The sequence below is a fragment of the Pezoporus occidentalis genome, unplaced genomic scaffold (genome assembly GCF_034315485.1).
Source record: "Pezoporus occidentalis ecotype Australia unplaced genomic scaffold, CSIRO_AGI_Poc_V1 ctg74, whole genome shotgun sequence".
In the NCBI taxonomy this organism is placed as follows: domain Eukaryota; kingdom Metazoa; phylum Chordata; class Aves; order Psittaciformes; family Psittacidae; genus Pezoporus; species Pezoporus occidentalis.
In genome coordinates, this window is record NW_026916093.1 from 820,466 (window position 1) to 840,494 (window position 20,029).

The 20,029-nt window shown below is 38.6% G+C and overlaps 1 protein-coding gene across 19 annotated transcripts in view; it reads left to right on the top strand.

The window, feature by feature from the left end:
* The window catches only part of ROBO2 (roundabout guidance receptor 2), a 1,081,280-nt gene that overhangs the window by 166,314 nt on the left and 894,937 nt on the right, over positions 1-20,029 (top strand). For 7 of the 19 annotated variants that reach the window (XM_062602015.1, XM_062602011.1, XM_062602017.1 and 4 more), the window contains exon 1: positions 14,102-15,147. The exons of 3 other annotated variants lie outside the window; for them this stretch is intronic. In XM_062602015.1, coding sequence (XP_062457999.1) covers positions 15,024-15,147 — 124 coding nt within the window. In that variant the 5' untranslated portion in view covers positions 14,102-15,023. Of the gene's footprint in view, positions 1-14,097; positions 15,148-20,029 lie in introns of those variants that run through there. 9 more of the 19 variants (XM_062601999.1, XM_062602010.1, XM_062601997.1 and 6 more) reach the window with 4 other exon arrangements.

The following is a 20,029-nucleotide window of genomic DNA, read 5'->3' on the forward strand; positions in this document are numbered from 1 at the left end:
GCAGCTGCACGGTAGTGTTATTTTATTTACATATAGGTTATCCAAACTTTGCTCCTGGATGTCTTGCAGGTACAGCATAAGAGTTTGTTCATTATTATCTCAGGCTGGTACGCAGTCTGGTCTACAATATGATGTGTAGGTTTGTTGGGCTTTTTTTCCACAGAAGGTGGAATCATCATTTTAAAAACACAATCATGTCATTTTATGGTGCTGCCTGTAATTTGATCTATAGTAATAATCTTTTGTAAAGGATTATTGCTAATGTTGACAAATTAACAGAATGCCACATTGTAACTGTATATTCTGGTTGGCACAGATATTGGTTGAGGTTTCTGCTAATTTCACTTGTGCTTACTTTGGAAAAGAGGAACCTATGGATTTAGTTAGAATTGCCTACTTGTTGCCTCATACTTGATCAGAGAAATCCTCTTACTTGCAGATAATAGAAGTTTTAAGGGTCTTTTTATGTATCATGAGGAGCACAGTAACAGAGCTAAAATGTTATCTACAGTATGTAGGTCTCATAGTCCAAGGAGACACTTCAGAGATGCCTCCCATGGACATATCTGAAACTGTGCCAGACTATGGGTCCGACTAGTGCTTCAAGGCAACACACTCATTTCATCTCCTCAGTCTGACATCTGCATTTGATTTACATGTACAAACCTGAGTTAGGAGTCATTCCCTGCTCCCCTGCCCAACAAACAGGTGCCGTGGCAGTAGGATTTCTCTCACCACATCTGGATTTAAGATTCTGTGAGAACCCATCAGTGAGGAAGTTTAACATGATGTTAAAAACGTGGCATCAAGAAATGCTATGGAGCTGTGATCTGCTCATGAATAGTCCATGGACCGGATAAAGCGCCATTATCCATTGCAGTTCATTTTCTGAACTCTATTAATCATAAACTTAATTTTGGATTATAATTTAACGATCTGATTTGCTCTAGATTATTAGGGTTTGAAGGTCAAGCCAGATGTCATTTGCAAGTAGTTTTTCCTTGATTTGCAATTGGATTTCTAAATTGACCTGCAACCTTGCTGACATATAATGTTAATGAACTACACATGGCTTGCATATAGAGAGATGTAAATATAGTTTTTTACAGTTTTGCTAAAATCAGTATTTTATCTTTAATTCTTTTTGACATTTAGCTTTGATGAGTCTTACATGCACATACCTGTGGGGGAAATTAGATCTCTTCATTTATAAATATCTCTAATCATGGAACATCTCCCATTTGAGAAACTAATAAAATAGCAGGAATAAGTAAGCAACTGAACCAGTGCAGTACGGAGAAATGTGTTACCTGTGTTTTCTTAGCCCTTTATCAAATGCTTGAGGTAGGCAGCTTTGTTCTTTCTCAATGTCATTATAGTGGAGAAAAATGTTTTAGTGAAGAAACCCAGTGCAAGATTAAAAACATTTAAATACTGTACCTACTTACAGAAACACATTTAATGAAGAATTGCTTTAAAAAAGAAATAAAATTCAGTGTCACTTATGGATATCACAGAATCAGTTATGAAATCATACAGGCATTCAGTGAGCTGCAAAAGGAGCAGAGGTTATCTAGGAAAGCCATTATAGTTCAAATCTGTCGCATGTAATTACAATGTATATATGAATTCTCCAAGTCTTTACATACATAAGGAACTATTGGGAAAGTTACTAATTGTTTTCTACAGTTCCTAAACTCCGTTTTTCTACTTTTTTTCCATTACTTAAAGTTGCAGAAGATGTATTGAAAAACCCCACACCCTCTGCCAGCTGCACAAAGAGGTCAGAAATAGTATATAATTATTGCCAAGCTAATTGCTGGGTGCTAACGTACATAAAGACACACAGTATTCAGCTCAGACATTGTCACAGTAGTGGACAATTAGGGCAAATTCAGTGACAGATAAAATGCAAATAGAATTTTTAAGCATAGTACTTCACTGGTTTTTAATTTCTTAATAATCTTAGGAAAATTGTCACTTCTATCTATAGCCATACAGATGTATTCTAAAAAGGTGGCCAAGTCAAAATAAGAGTTGCAAACTCCTTTTGAGACTATGCTTAAACTCAAAACTAGTTATTGTAAAATTAGATATTGTATTTTCCTTCCAGTACTTCTGAAGGTATAAAATGAAAACTAGTTCCACTTTGTGGTCAATGGCTCAATGTCCGGCTGGAGACCAGTAACGAGTGGTGTCTCTCAGGGATCGGTGTTGGGACCGGTCTTGTTCAAAATCTTTGTCGCTGACATGGACAGTGGGATTGAGTGCGCCCTCAGCAAGTTTGCTGATGACACCAAGCTGTGTGGAGGAGGAGGGCCACGAGGATGATCAGGGGACTGGAGCACCTCCGGTATGAAGACAGGCTGAGAAAGTTGGGGCTGTTCAGCCTGGAGAAGAGAAGGCTGCGTGGAGACCTCATAGCAGCCTTCCAGTATCTGAAGGGGGCCTATAGGGATGTTGGGGAGGGACTCTTCATTAGGGACTGTAGTGACAGGACAAGGGGTAACGGGTTAAAACTGGGACAAGGGAAGTTTAGATTGGATATAAGGAAGAAGTTTTTTACTGTAAGGGTGGTGAGGCACTGGAATGGGTTGCCTAAGGAAGCTGTGAATGCTCCATCCCTGTCAGTGTTCAAGGCCAGTTTGGACAGAGCCTTGAGTGACATGGTTTAATGTGAGGCATCCATACCCATGGCAGTGGGGTTGGAACTAGATGATCCTAAGGTCCTTTCTAACTCTAAGTACTCTATGATTCTAACAAATTTACAATTCTATACTGTATATGTAACATTTTTTCTCAGTATCAGCCTAGTTTAGTCTCCATTGAATTTTATTAAATTAATCCACTTTCATTTTCTCATGAGTAATTTTAGTCAAAGACAATAAATTTCTCCTATTTTTTGGATATTTTATTTTTTTTTTTTGTGAAACAAAATGAGGATCTTAGCAGAAGTTTGGTTTGGAGAATGTGTTCTGCTATTTAGTTCCTGTCTTCAAACTATCCTCCTGAAATTTTAGTAAAATATGGGCTCCTTTAATAAGAATTATGTATTTTTATATTTTAGGGTAAGAAGATTAATTTCAGATTTTTTTTTAAATGTTCAAATATCTTAAAAGATGTAGGAGGATATCTGAGAAGATAACATAATTAGAAGAAATCTATAGCAACCGTCTGTGCACTTCATGAAGCTTAAGGATATGATGTCTCCTCTCAAGCTTTAAAAACTTACTGTAGCAACACAGCAGTGGTATGAAACACCAGTAGTTTGACTGAATATTGTTGAAGAAATGTCAGGATGATGGCAAATCATTCTCTTTACGTATTTAGATATGAGTTTCTGACGGTCTCGTGTTCCAGAAGAGCAAGAATGTGGTCACACATTCAGGACTTTGATGCAGAAAGAGCACTGGTCAGTTATACCTAAGTTTAAAAGACATTACTGCTCTATAATATACAAGTATATTCCATTTGGGGGTTAGTTATGCATATTGGCGTTTACTTAGAGCTGTAAAAGTCAAAGAACTCATAGGAAGCTATAGGTTATTCAAGGACTGCTTCCACTGCATGTGTATATTAAGGGGTAAGAAACCCTTTTCATTTTCATTTGTGGAGAAAAACAGCAAAGTCAGAAAAATAAAAGTTGAGGCTATATTTAAAAGCTGAATATAGGTAAGAATGGGCTTTAGTTCCTCAGGATACATCTATATGCGCACTTAAGCACAAGAACCTCACTGGAACATATTTATGGAACTCTTTGATGGCATATGCAGACACCAGTCCCTTCCAACACTTGATTTTCCCTTACTTTACAAATCAGAGACAATACCTCTTACAAACTTCTTGTTTTTCAAAGTTTATGATTTATTTTTCACTCAACACAATGGAAGTGATTTATTGCCTGTTTCACAGAGGGAATGAGACTTCAATTGCTAAAGGCAGATGTGGGGAAAGCTGGGAGCAAGCATATGACAATTGATTTCAGGGATACAGGAAGCTTTATGGGGCCATATCTGATAAAGCTTACTCTACTTGAACAAGAAAAGCCTCTTTTTAAAATAGGAGCTCAGATGGATGGACTTTGAATTGTTCAATTAGTAGTGAAAATGACACTGAGTTTTAAGCTGAAGGTTGTGAGATTGATCTAAATTTCATGGAAGTCAGTGAGCATACGCCACTTGCTTTCATAGATTTCATGTGGCTTTCAAGGCTGTCAGCCAGGACAATGATTTGGGGCTTCTGGCAGAGTGGGAAGGAGAGATCGGAGAAACAGAATAAATAGGTGAAATTTAGCTAGCCTCTCCAAGAAGGAGCAGGACCTGCTTCTGCCTAAATCTGAGATTGGATCACCTGTATGAGTGTTCCTGTTAAATTCTCACACAGGTATGATCTGATGATTTTGACTGACTGGAAACTTTAGAAGAATTTCAGCTCAGCATTTCTGATTTTGCACTGCTGCTTATAACACAATGTAATAGGGAGAGGTGTGTTGGCATGGCATTTTAAGGTCTGGTGCCACACTGGAGAATCCTTTGCATCCTGTTGCGCAAAGGAGAGTTAGTACAGAAGTCAACATTCAGCTAGCAGTGTAAAATCACTTGGACTCACTTCAGTTCCTGTATGATGAAAAGTCTGCTTGTGTCAGCATCTATGCATTTGTGTAGGTTTTGGTTGGCAGCTGCCAGGATGGAAGGCGCAGGCTTTGGGTCATAACCTTGGTATTGTAACTCTGAGAGGCCTCTGATACTCAGGAATAGGTCTGTAGTGAAAGCTCACTTCTTGGGTACAGGAATGAGACTTCTAGTCACTTGTGCTGCATGTGTCAGAGCACTGCATCCCTCACCTTGAGGTAGTTTCTTACTGTTAGGTATCTCTGTAGTGCATTGTTTGAAGCCAGTGACCACCTCTGCGTAAGGCAGAATTTTCCATGCTGAGGGAAAGAGCAGAATTATTATCTGTGAAACATGCAGGCTATGACCTTATTAAAATGCGTGTACCAGGAAAAGGCACTGAAATGCATTGCAGTATGCACATTAAGTGCCTTATCAAAGTACTTGCATGTATGCAAATGCCCAGTTGTTCTGTTCAACCTCTGAGCAAGGCATGTTCAGCACAGATACGACACACTGCTGTATGTGTGCAAACACATGCACACTTATATGAACACCTGTGCCTTGGAGAACAACTTGTTCTGCTTCTTGGGTGGTGGTCTGCTGCTGTGCTGGCTTGTCTTATGAAGCTGCTATCCATTACAGTGCCGTGATAAATTATAGCCTTCGCTGATTATCCACTGTCATCTGGCCCCTGGTCACCAGAGTGAAACCAATGAAAGATCACATTTCTTCCTACTGTGTTGCTATAACACATCCTTACAACGCTGTAGGCAAAAACCTTATAATAAATAGTTCTATTCAGTCATGCTTATAATGCCACCTCTGATGACTCTGCAAGACATCCAGGTAGAGAGGAATAACCCAACTTTAATTTTGCTGCATGTATTCGATCCTCTAACAGCAATAACAACGTTTTGCCTATTTGTTTGATGGTTTTGTACAACTTGTCTGAAAGCCACTTGCAGTCAAACGTTTATGTAGTTGTTTAGTAATGCCAATTGTTTAAAGGGAAATATTCTTACATGCTGAATAAGAGTGGAAGGCAGTTAACTATAATGGTAAAAGCCATCATAAGAAGAGATTATGCTATTGTTACCAAACCGTGCTTGAAGCGTGGCCTCGGTCCATTGTGGAACGCTCTGACAATGCTGTGGAAAGGTAGGGGTGGGGATAAGCTTTTCTCAGAAGGACTTACACATAAATTTTTCTTAATTTGTGAATAATAAGTTAAATTTTCTAACATAAGGCAGAGCAAACTGAGGCTAGGATTATAGCCTTGCTAAGTTCTTTTGCCCTGTGAATGAGCAGCTTTAATAAAGAATTCTGTAGGTCATTTATACTTATGCAACATCATTGTGTTATACTCTCTGGCCTTGGTTGTAGTCCAGTGGGGTTGGCTCTGGGATTGCAGTGTAAATGTCAAACAGCACCTGATGTATGAGCTACATTTGAATGCAGTCCAGTTTCTTTTGTTAGCGTGGGCTCTGCAGTGGTAGTAGAGACCTCAACTGCCCCCAAAACAAACCCCAAAACAAACAAAACCTATGTTGTTTGAATGAATTCAGGATTGCCAGTGATGGCTGTGGACGATGAGGTGTCTTGTTATAGCTGTGTCTCAATTTCATGTATGGACATTTGATCCAGTTCTGCTGCCTGATATGGAAGTTCCCTGCCTGGCAGGCTGTTTCACAACAAAAGTAAGACCGGACATAAACGTATATAGGTACTTTGGATTGCCACAGTTTGGGTTTGTTTCCCATTGTAATATAGTTGGGCAGATGTAGCCTGTGATTACTGAAATGTAAATATATTACAACACCAGAACATTGTTAAAAAGGGGGTTTGAATTTACTTGACAGAACAGATACAGTTTTATTTCTCAATATCTGTAACCAAAGTGGAAAAAGAATGGATGCAGAACTTGAAGATGTCCTTAATCAGTAATTGGTTTTGCACTGATGTAAACAAAAGTATCTTGAACACATGAATTGCAATTAAATCCAAATGCATTTTAAGTGCAACAGCAGATATTTGCTTAGCAGGAGTCTGTGTAGTGTTTGTCTCAGTATTTTGGACAAATGCTGATTATGCGATACTTGCTGTCTCTGAAAGACACTCATAAATCCTTAGGAGTTAGAGAAATCTTCCATTTTGACTTTATGCTCAGAAAATATAACAAAGGATGGAAGCAGGTGTGTCTTAGTAGGTGTTGTCTGTCACATAGATGTTTGTTCTGAACTTGAAAAGGGTGAGCAGATAACCCAACCAAGCCAGCCAAACCTGCTTCCTTCTTTTGCTAATGAATTGCTAACCTGGGGCACTCAGGAAGAATTTCTCCAGTATGTAAAGCTGCAGGTGTATGAGCAATGTGGCATTTCAGCACAGCTTTTATACTGACACGTTAGGCCCTTGTCTAGTAATTCTTGGTACTTCTGATTTGTGTCTGAAATCCCAGCTGACAAATGAGATTCTTCACTTGAGCACTTCAGAAGTCAAAGGCAGAAGTGTGGAGTCACCTCTACATCTTTTGTCTTGAACGTGTCCTCAGGGAAACTTCAATACCGCATAAAAGGAAAAACAAGCTAATATCTCAAATAACTGCAATTAGTCAGGGTTTCATTGTTTCAAGTCACCTGAAAAGTGACACCATCAGCAGCACTGGTGGCTCCCAAACACAAAGCCTACTGGATCAATATTTGTTCAGAGGAAGCAGATACATCCCTTGTCACAAGCAGTATTTCCTGAATGAACTCTGCTACATCTTGGTGGTCCTTCCTTTCCAATTTGGAATTTCAGATTCTACTAAATTCCATTTTCCAATAAGACTTGTATTTTCCCAGCATCTTTATTTTATGAAGATATGAAATATTCTATGATTTAGCTTGTCTTTTTTGTGTATTTAATTTCTGTAGATCACATCTGGAGATACTTGATAGACTGATGTTAGTCAGTTCCTCCTAATGGGGCTGTTGGGCATTGCAGTGACATGCGCTTTAAAAATGAATTAGAAGCAGAAGGAAAGAACCAGCTAATATTTTATGGCTTCGAAGTTGTGCATAGCAAAATTTAAAGTGAATAGGTCTAGAACAGTGCCAAAGGTGGCAAAACACTGGGAGAAACGTAATATGCTTTGAGGCTCTTGTATTTAGAGATCTATTTTAAAATTAAATGTGAGGGCAAATTATTTTTCCCTCTGACTGATAACCAGAGTTTATTTATTGACTGTAAGTCATGGTAAGCAGTTATGATTTCTTTATGAACAAAATGGTACTTTTTAGCTTTCCTATCTCCTCTTCATAGATGTTAGAAGTAAACCCACAAGGAGAGTTAAAAAAAGGTTACTTTAAGATGGTAGCGCAAGTATTTTCAAAGTATAACTATTGTTCTACATAGACTTTGTGAAAACAAATCCTAGTATCTTCTCTAGCTGCAAGTTTCCTTGTCCTCAATTACTCTGTTGTCTTTATTCCCCTCCTGTTGGGTAGGTAGTGTGTGCTAAGTTTTGTTCCAGATAATTTCATAGTTGTGTTTTGGATAAATGTTCTATTTCTGGATTGAAAATAGAACAAAATAGGATACAATAAAATAACAAATATATTGGGATTTTTCTATACCAAAAGATAAATAAATCAGAATTATTTGCCTTTTTATTTTTTTCTTTCTCCCTTGTCAAAATCATAGCAATGTATTTTCACTGGTTGTACAGAACATCAGTGGTTTTACCTCCTCTTGTGAGTTATGACTTTATACAGTATTTTTTCATACCAAAGCAGCTTCTTGGAAACGATGTATCTATGTTGTTTAACAATCTGTGTTGTTAAATACATAATATTTATTACACATTTTAGAATATAATTATATATTTATTTATTATTTATTACTATTTAACTGTATATACCGTCTATGTTTGTTACATATAGACATCAATAAAATTATTAGATGCAGTTCAGAAATTGCATTTCAAAGTAACTATAGTATATTATCAGTGAGGAACCAATTTAGAAACTTTGCTTAATGTAGGGGATAAGATTATTTAAGTTAATTGTTTTATTAAAAATATTGACAAAAAAAAAGTTGGGTTTCTCACATGCTTTACCAAGCATTTTGCCTACAAAGCCCATTAAGCAAATGTATACTTTTTGAACTGAAACAGAAGATGATTAAAGACTAGAGTAATTGGTAAATTCAAAGTCAATTATTATTGTTCTTATTATACTGAATTGTATAAATTCAGTAGATCATAGATAAATTCTGATTCATAAGTACAAAATAATATGAAATCACTTTTGTGCTTTTCTTCATTCTACATACTATAATCTAAACAGTATCAGAAAGTCCTTAGACCTCTAAGCATAAACATGAGCACTGTGTCCAGTTCTGGTGTCCTCAACGTAAGAAGGACATGGAGCTGGTGGAGCCATTGCAGAGGAGGCCACGAGGATGATCAGGTGCTGGAGCACCTCCCATATGAAGACAGGCTGAGAAAGTTGGGGCTGTTCAGCCTGGAGAAGAGAAGGCTGCATGGAGACCTCATAGCAGCCTTCCAGTATCTGAAGGGGGTCTATAGGGATGCTGGGGAGGGACTTTTCATTGGGGACTGTAGTGAGAGGAGAAAGGGTGATAGGTTTAAATCAGGGGAAGTTTAGGTTAGATATAAGGAGGAAGTTCTTTACTGTGAAGGTGGTGAGGCGCTGGCACAGTGAGCCCAGAGAAGTATTTACTCCATGCTCCATTCCTGGCAGTGTTCAAAGGCCAGTTTGGACAGAGCCTTGGGTGACGTGGTTCAGTGTAAGGTGTCTCTGCCCATGGCAGGGGGGTTGGAACTGGTTGATCTTAAGGTCCTTTCCAACCCAAACCATTCTGTGATTCTATGACAAAAACCCTTCAGTGTAGAAAGTTGAGCCTTGCACTTACTGTCCCCGTTATGAATGTGTTTCTTCTATTGCACTAAAACTGGTAAATTGTTGTACATCAAGCTTTCTTGTTATCTTATGAAAAAAAAAAAACAACAACAAAACCCTACCAATTAGCTATGATGAGAAATGAGACTCTTTTGTGGGTCTGTATTACCAGTGAAAGCCAAAGTAAATGTAGTAACTGGGGACTGGCACACAATGATTCTCAGAACTTCATTTATTTGGTTGTATTCATGAAGGAGAAATAATCTTTTTTTCAGAATACGTGCAATGGAAGTGCAGATTGCACTTTGGGCAAGTACTGGTTTCTTAGTCCTTGGAAATCACATAAAATGGAAGGAATTTAAAATAGATTTTTGATCTAAAATGCTGTGCATATATTTGGCAATGTACTGTATTGCGAGTATCCAAAAATGTTCCCGTTGGTGTCTGTGGTTAACAGAAATCCCCAGGAGGTTTCCACAGATATTGAAAATGCCCTAAGATGAAGGTATTTAAAATCAAAATGATTTTCATGCCTAAAAAGAACTGAATTAATTATGGCTTACGGCAACCTGGGCCTCTGTATATGGTGAGGTAGACAGTGGAAAAATATTCTTCATGCCTGCGGTGCAGGCTGCAATACTTATAGTGTTCAGTGTTGATTATATTCCTTTTGCAAAGTTCATTTAGTCATGGGCATTTTCATACTGCCAGATGCTGGGTATATGGGATCTTTGTGAGAATTGAAAAGGAAAGAGGTGGGACAAAATGATATTTGTGTAACTTCTTGGGGGAGTTGGTGGGCATTTCGGTTTCTGTTTCCATTCCTCCTTATCTCAATCATGACTCTCTAAGCAGTCATTTCAATCTTCTTCTGCAATAACTTTATGTCGATTGTCCAGTGTTCAGAAGTGGGAAGAGTAAAAGGTGCAATTCTTCCTGAGCTGCTCCAAATGTTAAGGCAATGCAACAATTAAGTGCCAGGAAATACAAGCATGAAGAATGCTTTTGTTACCAAACGCTACTGAATGATCAAAGCCTTATTTCTTGTGGATACTGAAAGATCATGTGAAAGTCTGTAACCTTCACCATAGTGAAATGGGATCTGGATGGCAAATACAGAGGACTAGAGAGCAGTCTAGGCTTCTGTCTGTTCCTCCTATAGTCTGCAAGCAACAGACCTCTCCAAGATATCAACGTTAAGAGAGCGTGTTGCTCAGGGGCTGTGATATTTAAGCTTCCATGAAGTTACTGTTGCTGCTTATTCAAGCTTGGGGGTTTTAACCAAGTACTTATGCCACTAGTCCTTTGTGCCAAAGAGCGATTAGTAAAAAGAAGGAAAATACGGAAGGGTGACCAAATAACCGGATACAACTGCAGATTAAACTAACTTGGATATTTAATATCTCACTGGTGGTTTGTTATTTAGGTTGCTGATGTATGCTTCCACTGAGTAAACACCTTAAAATTCTGTTAATTAAAAAGAACCTCTGCATCCATTAATGCTGCAGGCATTTATAAACATAGTGCCAGCTTAATGGTAGCTGCTGCCCTTTGGCTTCATGACCAGAATGAGGGAACAAATATGCAACTGGTAATTAATTTTGAATACTGCAGGCTTTTCATCTGACTTCGTCTCATAAACACTAAATTTGAACTGCCTATATTTAAGGTGAAGGCAGAAAGGGCAATTGTGAGTATGGAACATCTTTGGTCTGGGAAAAGACTAGGGTAGGACTTTTCTTACTGGAATTAAGTGGTATAAAGGCAGGGTATATTTGAATACCATGACATGAGGAAAGGTGATGGAAACCCAAAATTATCTCAATAAAATTGTCAAGTGTATTTTTCAAAGAAACAAGATGAAGTATGATTTTCAGGCTTCAAGTAATTAAATCCGTGGAACTTATTGCCAGGGACTATGGGAGTGGAGAAGAGCATAAATGAATCCAAAAAGGAGCTAGACAAAGTCAAGAAGTATCAGTCTTGATTGCTGTGATACAGTCTCTAGTTAAGAAGTCTTAAAGCCTTTCAGAAGCAGAGTCTGGCAGGCAGGGCAAATTGTAAGCTCTGCTAGAGCTTTCTTACCATTGTACTTTTCCCATAAGCAACTGAGATTGAACACTACTGAAGGTGTGATGATAGAAAAGAAGGGCATTTGGTCTGTCTTAATGTGAGTTCTGTGCTTAGAAACTATTAAATAGTCTCATACTCATGACTGGTGTAAGCTGTCATAAAGGATGTTGAAGGGTGTAAGAGATCCTGGCAAAGACTGGTTGGATGTGAGGGACATTTAGTTGTAATGGGATTGGTTTGTCTCATGTAGCTCTCGTAAGAGTTTTACTTGTAATAATAACAGACATAAAGGTAGGAGAAGCTGCTTACTTTTCTCTCTTTCTAGTACTGCAAATTCAAAGCATGAAAGAGAATTACAAATTAGTTGTTTTACAACTCTAAAAACCAATGTTGACTTAAAAATCATGATACTTGAAGGAAAAATAAATGTTGGGTTTCTTTTATTTGTCTTTCTGATGTTTCAACCTATAAAGTTTGTATAATCTTTCTTGAAACTGTCTTTTCTCTGGAGGCATTTCAGCTCTGGAAAATTGAAATTCTTATGAACCTAGAAACAAGGACATTAAAAAACACGACTAAATTTCATGGGAAGTGGTAACACTTTTCTGTGTTTCCCTGAAGGTCTTCCAGCTCACTCTTAATATATACAAAGTGGATTTAATAACCTACCTTTTGCAAAATAATCCAGAAAACCATAGTAGAGTGGAAGTCTGAGTTCTTCAGGCATTAGACTGACCCAAACATACCCATGACTAGCTGCCGTGATGATTTCCCTCTAGCTCTTGTATTGGGTGGTCCTTCCCTTCTCCTGCCACATTACTTGAGCTGCTACTCAAGTGGTACCTAATCCTGCTAAGACTGCTGGAGGCATGTGTCAGAGCTGGCAAAAAGCTGACAGTAGCTCATAATATCTTCCAGTAGCCACTGCTTTCATTAATGCTGAAAATACAAGGTGTCCGAGCTGGAGAAGTCGAATTCTTTTGCAGTATGGGAACCAAGGAGGTATTTTGAGGATGCCAGCCACCAGTGGAAACAGGTTTCCCCACAGCAGCTGGCTTCTATGTGGGTAGGGACAGAAACAGGGTGGCAAGTTTGAAGGGGATTATAAAATCTGAAAGCATGACAGAGACTGAAGAAAGGATGTGAGAGGCAGGATTAACATGAGGCTGCAGAGATGGCCAAGAGAATGATCCCATTAGAATTCCTAAGGCATGACTGAGTTGTCACATGTTTTGGACATTGGAGGTGTTTGTTTGATTCAAACTCTTAAGCTGTTAAATTTGCCTTGTGGTACCCAAAAGGGGTGGTGGTGGTTGTTTCAATTTTAAGGTCATTTTATTACCTGGACATAAAAAAATTTGAAACCTGTCAATATGAGCTTGTGATTTTTTTTGATGCTTTGACATGGCAGTATTGTGCTAGTTTGAGAAGAGTGTTACGGAGGCAATCAGAATGAAGTGTCTGCCTTATTTCAGTAACTGTTGAAAGAGAAATGGAAGAAATGGTGTTTTAAATATTAGCAATGCTAGTGGTGATTAAGAACGGCTTGATAGAGAAATTTAATGTAAGAAGCCACAGCTTAGTGACTCTACATGATAGATACTGACCTAATTTTTGGCAACTAAGCCATAAGCATCAGCCTTGATATATCAGACCTAGCATCTGGTAAGATGTCTTATAACTTTTAAAAATTAATGCACAGAGGGATGAAAAACTACTGTATATCAGCATGGTTTTTATCCCTGTCTAAATGCAAATGTTCTAACCAGCCCATAAATATATTTTAGAACTTAAAAGAAAATAAAAAACCTTTCATAGTTGATGTGGTGCAGTTCCAATATTTTCTTGTTTGTGATGTTACATGCTGTTTGTTCAAAAAAATGCCTGTACGTAGATGTTCATGATTGTCTCCACCAGTCAAAATATCATTCTTTATTCAGACGAATAAGCAAGGCTTCAGATTTATTAATATCCTCTTTTTAATGTTGCACTGAAAAGGGCATCATGTCCATGGTTGAAAATGTGATAACTTCAGGGAATTTGTGACCATTGTTGCTTTGTCATTCTAAAGACATTGATTTTTATTTTTTTTTTATATATAAATCTACAGCTCAAGGTTTTTGGCTCATTGATTTGAACGCTGAATGCTTATGTGGAAACAACTAAATGCCAAACTGTAGATGAATTCAGGCTACTGGGCATACTTAAGTTAACACTGGGCATGACAAGACTGTTTGAGCAGACGGAATGTCATGAATCTTTCTGTGAACAGAAGTCTTTGTGGAAATCTAAGATTTGGCACAGAAACTCTTGTGTTTACTGCCAGCTTCGGCATTCTTAGACAGACATCTGGAGATGTAGGTAGTTACATTATTTCTGTAACAATTCAATGAAAAATCGTGACTGCAATCTGTTATTTTGAAAATATCTGTACTCCTGAATGCCCCCTTTTATCTTTCCCCCTTCTCTCTCTCTCTCCGCCCTCTACCCCCACCCCCTGGATTTAGGAGATCCTGAGGATAGTTGAAAATATAAAATGCAGAGCTGCTCTGAGCAGTGAAAAGATTACTGCTTCTGCTAAGGATTTGTTCTTCCTGCTTGCTACTTTAAGAGAAAAAAAAAAAGAAAAAGCAAGCATGCAGGATTTTTGCCATGCAATAACTACTTGGGAAATGCTGGGAGTAATTAGTGTCTTGAAGCTTGCATTTTAGTATGAAGTATGAACTAAAGCCTTAATAAAATGCAGTCAAAAGTCCTGAGCAGTTGCACACGTAAAGCAGGAAATCTCCTCTACACAATAGAGATTAGATGCTCCCTGTGCATGCTGTATTCTGCTCAGCCCTCTGCGTTCGGAGCTGGGACCGTGGCAGTCGTTATCTCTAGCAGGTTCCTTGGTGATTTTCAAGCCCTGCACTACCTACCCAAGTGGCAGTGACACCAGCTTTCGCTGAAGCCTTATTACTCTTAAAAGAGCAATTTGGTTGGTTGCACAGCTATTAGGATCAGACAGTCAGGCTTAAAGCTGTCAGTACAACTGCTTCTCATCTTTTTTCACAATCCTGACATCTTTTCTCTTTTCTGCTGGACACGAGCATTACTGTTTTTATCATTTTCGATCAAGCTCACGCTGCAAGCTGAGGAATATATTCCCACAGAAGCCAAAGTGAGGAGCAGAAATTATTTTATAGCTACTGTAGTAGCAGCAGTGCAGGCTGCATGTTGTGGGAAAGAAACCGGATCAGTGAGAAATGTGGCTTTCCTCAGGGCTACATCATTGAGATATTACTTCAGCATCTAAGGAGAGTAAAGCTACTTTTTGCTCTGATTTTTCAATGATTAATCACTCCTTAACCAAACAGAAAGTGTGGGAGAAGATGTAAGATTTTTTTTTTAATATATTTTTTTCTTTTTTTTTTTTTTGTAATAACTTGTGGAAATGCTGTTATCAGTGAAACGGGGGAAAATTACTATGCTTGAACTTCTTTTCATTTTGATGTTGCTCTTCTCTGGACCAGCCTTGAGCAAGCTTAGCAGGACCAAAGGCAAACACTGGAAGGGGGGTAAGTGGAAAGCAAAAGTTTTGTAATGGATGTTTGGGAAAGATTCTGCATTAGAGGTCATCTAAGGAGAATACCTATGCTGTTTTGAGTGACTCAGATTTCAGGTTGCCATGTGGGCTTGCAATAGGATGCTGAAAAGAGAGCATGGAGTTTAATTTGTTTTCTTGTTAGTTTGCTTAACTGACTCTGTAAGGGATGTATTCCTTGCAGGAATTTTAGTTTGCATTTTATCATTAGCAGAATAACATTTAAGGCCTGTATACAAATAAATGTATGCTATTTAGAAACGAGGCTGTGTTGTTTTTTTTTTTGACTATGAGAATTCAGATTAATCTTTTTGTTCTGGAAACTCTGGGACAGGTGGTTGTGGCAGTGTTGCAAGAGATGTTACCCCCATTATAGGGGGTTATAGTCTTGGAAAAGAAGAGGAAAGCAGAAGAGAGAAAGCAAGCAGCCTATTTTGAGAGCAGAATTGTTAGTGTATGTGGTAAAAATGACTAGACAGACATTCTTTTAGAGTACATGAATGTTGTGAAATGCACTGCCAGCAGCACTAATTGGCTGACTGGCTATGTCAGTGTTGATGTGTTAATAAAGATAAATTGCGTTAACTTTATCAAAAAAAAAAATGTTGGGCTGAAAAAACACTTATGATTTTTTTGAAGGCAGCAATCCATTTTCCTCTTCTGTTCAAAACTGCTGAGAAGATTTACCCCGTAGGCTTTGTGAACTGTTCGCTGAATGTGCCTTCTCATAAAGTTCACTTTGTTTTGCTTCTTTGCATGATATTTGTTTATGGAAAACACGGGTTACTGAGGTCTCGTAATCAGATAGCTCAGTGAGCATAAATGTTATAACTGCTTGGACTGAAGGATTGAGGTTGTAGATGACTTGATGTTTTCTCCCTGGTTGTTTCTTGATGTTACTGATTGGAGGCACCCCAGGATATTTTTTTTCTTCTTTTCTCCCCCCCTTACAAGTGTTGCCACAGCATGGTGTGTTTATCACAGCTTTAACAGCACTTCCAGTTTTCCTCTGCTGTCAGTATTGTGATCTGAGGTTAAAGAGTAGCATCAACATTAAAAAGAAGTTTTAATAATTTATCACAACATCTCAGCAGGAGACTCCTCCCTCCCCCCACCCCCCGTATTTCCCTTTATTGCCTTTAAAGATATCACAAATCTTCCACCTACTGTACCTTCAAGGGAAAAAGTTGCAGCACACACTTAACCTGGACTGTTAATGCAGCACAGTATATCTGAAAATTATTTCCTGGTCCTGTAAATCACATTATTGCATGTATCTCACAGTGCTGCTGCTGGCTATCCTTGCTTATAATTACAGGCTGCTATTTACTCTGGGCAGCCTGACCTCCTGTCAGAGGCATGTGAGTCAGGAATATATGTCACTGTCAAGTTCCTGGGATTTAAAAAATGCTGTTAACTTTTTTTCCTTTTCTCCCATTTTCAATTAAATCTGGTAAATGAGAGGTGTATTGCTTTAGTCTCTTGCCTGCCCTCTGATAGAAGCAAAGAGCTCTACTGAAGAATTTTTATCATGGGTACAAAATAATCCCTGAATCTGAGTGCAGAAAATAATACCTTTATATGGGTTGTTGGTTTGTTTTCTTAGAGGTGTTCTTTGCAGCTGAAACAAATATAAGGAATATACCTGTTTCGAGGTGGCTAAGAAGCAACTTGTCTTGTTTACTCACAGGTCTTGAATCAGCCAAAAACTAGACATACCTGCTGTACAGTAGTTTTTTCATACATAGATGTTATTTTGAGAGTTGTGTGACTTTAAGATGATGCATGCTTTCCAGTGAAAGTTCCAAGTTCAGGATATGACAGAACCTATGTCTTCTGGTGTCATGTAGTCTGAGCGTTTCTGACTTCCAAAACATGTTATATGCACTTCTCTTTCCATTAGACATTAAGCATCAGCTTTTGCTTATATATCAACACTGTAAATTCTTTTTATTGGTGTTCACATGGAGCTTAGTGTTGCTTGATGAAATTTAAGCATGCAAACCTCACTGGAGCACACTGGGAAGCCCATCCCAAAATGGAAGCAGATACTTATTTTTGTTGAAGAGGTTCAGGAGAGCCAGACACCTGCATACCACCTTCTGGCCCTATTGTTCAGAAGGAAAAGGTGATGCTGAATGCACATGTCCAGAAATGCATTGTATGAATCATAGTATAGCTATACTAAGGTCAGTTTCCGTGGTGGACAGCAATACCTGATTTAGACTATCCTCTGAAGTTTTTCTGTGCCACTTACTGTTTCAGCAATGCTGTGAAGTAAAGGCGTCTTTGGAAAGTGCTGATTTTCTGTATCTGCATAGACCCTGATCATGATCAGTCCAAGTACAGGTTAATGAAGCTGGAGATTCTGTTGGTATAACTAAAAAAAATAATAATAAATTCATTGCTGAAGATACAAGCTCTGAGAAGACATTTTCTGTGGTGTTATTGTGTAGTTTTCTGTATTATTTATGAGAAAAAACTCTATTCACCTCTAGTTTTCTCCTTGGAATTTGCTTTAAAAAATGGCTACCCACAAGTAAAATAAAAGGATTTATGGGTAGAAATGATTTTCTGATTTAGTTGTAATGTCAGGTGTCAGGGAATGAAATGAGTCTTATATGTGGATTTGGAGAAATGTAAAGGAGAATTGTTTTTCTAGCTGTTTTTAAGTTTTTACTCCAGACAACTTTTCCAGATAATTCATGTGAATGCAGTCTCTAGATGTGCTTTAACCCAGGATTTATAAACTAATGATCAAGATAAAATGAACTTTTAAATCAGAACCTGAAAGTACAAATCAACTGGGTTTTTTTTCCCCTTTGACCCAAAATAAGATGCCATGGTTCACGTTTTTAAGAAGGATTTATAATATGGAGAACAAAAAACTAGGAAAAGAAGATTAAGTACTCTTTTAAGTTTACCTTCAGTCGGAAAGCAGATTTGAAGCATTGCTAATGCCTATCCCCTCCTGAATTTATTTCCACAGTGTTTTCATTCCGTCATATATCATGAGGGGGTAAAGACAGGGGGAATTACTTTTCCAGTGTATACATCCATATGCACATATATGGGCTTTGTGTCCATCTGTTGGCATCTGTGAGAATATGGAGACTGGAATCATAGAATCAACTAGATCATCAAGTCCCATCTTTACTCCAGGACTGCCAAGTCCACCACTAAACCATGTTACCAAGGGCATCTACAGTAAGTTGCTGATTTGTGTCATGCTTGGGAATCTTCCCAACACGCATACTAATAGTATAGTAATAATAATTCCTGACCAGGGAAAACCAGGGCAGTGATCCCCTTTCACAGATCTTCAGCAATATCAAATGTTCCCTACATCTGTGTGTAGTACATCTCATTGGATGAGCATCACAGACCAATGTAAGTGGGACCAGGGACATGGTTGTCTGGGCTATTGCTCCTGGGACTTCAGCCTGTTGAGGGGCTGGCAAGGCCAAGCCAGTGCCAGTACACAGAAAATGCCACGTATGGTGGCTGGGTATTACCTCAGCTGGCAAACAGCAAAATGTGTGGGGAGAAGAAAATCACACATGATGCTTGTCTTCTGGCAGACATCAGTGTACTTCACAACTCTGCGTGAAGGCTGAGTGGCAGAAAGTGTTCAGAGGAGAAGAGCTGAAGCCATTAGGACCATCGCTGCTCTTAGTGGACATTAAGTCTTTAGTCATTGTTCAGTCGCAGGATAGCTGTGCCTTCTCGGGCCATCAGGCACATTTGGAGAGCCTGAACCTTTATGTGGTGACCTCCATAACAGGATTTGGTCCATCTGATGATGGGGTGGTCCATCTGACCACCTGGTCCATCTGACCACCCCAGCCAAAAGGCTGAGGGATGATCCTCAGGATTGAGGCAAACCTTGATGAGGGTGCAAAGAGAGACCCTGTGCATGCCCCAGGGTGTCCTTTGTGAGAGCAATACACTAACAGTGCCAACAACACCACCCAAAAGTAAAAAGAGGCCTCAAGGGTTGAGGAGAAGAGTCAGAGATGAAAAGGCTTCAGAGGGAAGGGACCAGATCTGGGGTTGGGAATGCAAATTAAATATGCCTTTTCCTCAAATGTTGTTTGTTCATGTCTCCCTTGTAGTTCACCAGAAGAATTTCCATTTTCAGAACTAAAAGTGTGAATGGAGTTACTTATGATCAAATTGAAGAAATAACATTAAAATGCAACCACAGTGTAACACCCCACAGAAATAGGTGAGGGTGGTGCCTGTCCTCTCAGTCTGCATGGAAGTGGAGCAATAGTCTCTTTAATGACTAAATCAAAGTTTATTATGCCAGTGATCCAGCCTTATATTTCAGTTTCAATTTCAGCTCTATGTCAGTTTAATCATTTTTATGGCAAAAGGTACCAGTGTGAGAAATCTTAAGTGTCACTGGCCAGGCGTTGCTGGTAAGTGTGATACGGAGCTGTATGCATGAGATTCAGTCTCCCTACAGATTGATCAGCACATGTATTATTTAGGATGTGTGTAATCCATCAACACTAGTTTAAATGTTTTCTGGAAATCAAAAGATTTGCAAATCTTTTTATAGGTCAATGTAAATCAAAGATCAGCTCAAACCAAAATCAACATAAGTCAAAGATTAGCTCAGAAGAGAAAATTCTGTAAACTTTCTTCCATATAGAAAGCAGCACCCCCCGCTTCCCCTCCCCCTCCGACTTTCTGAATTTGGAGGTAAAGTATTAGATTATTACAGTAATGGCTAAAGTCTTAGAGTTGGAGGTATGTTACTGGACTGCTGCTTGCTGCCTGTAACTCTGGACACCCAGACATCTCAGGTAGGTGGACATTTGCATATAAAACAAATTTGCAGTGCATAC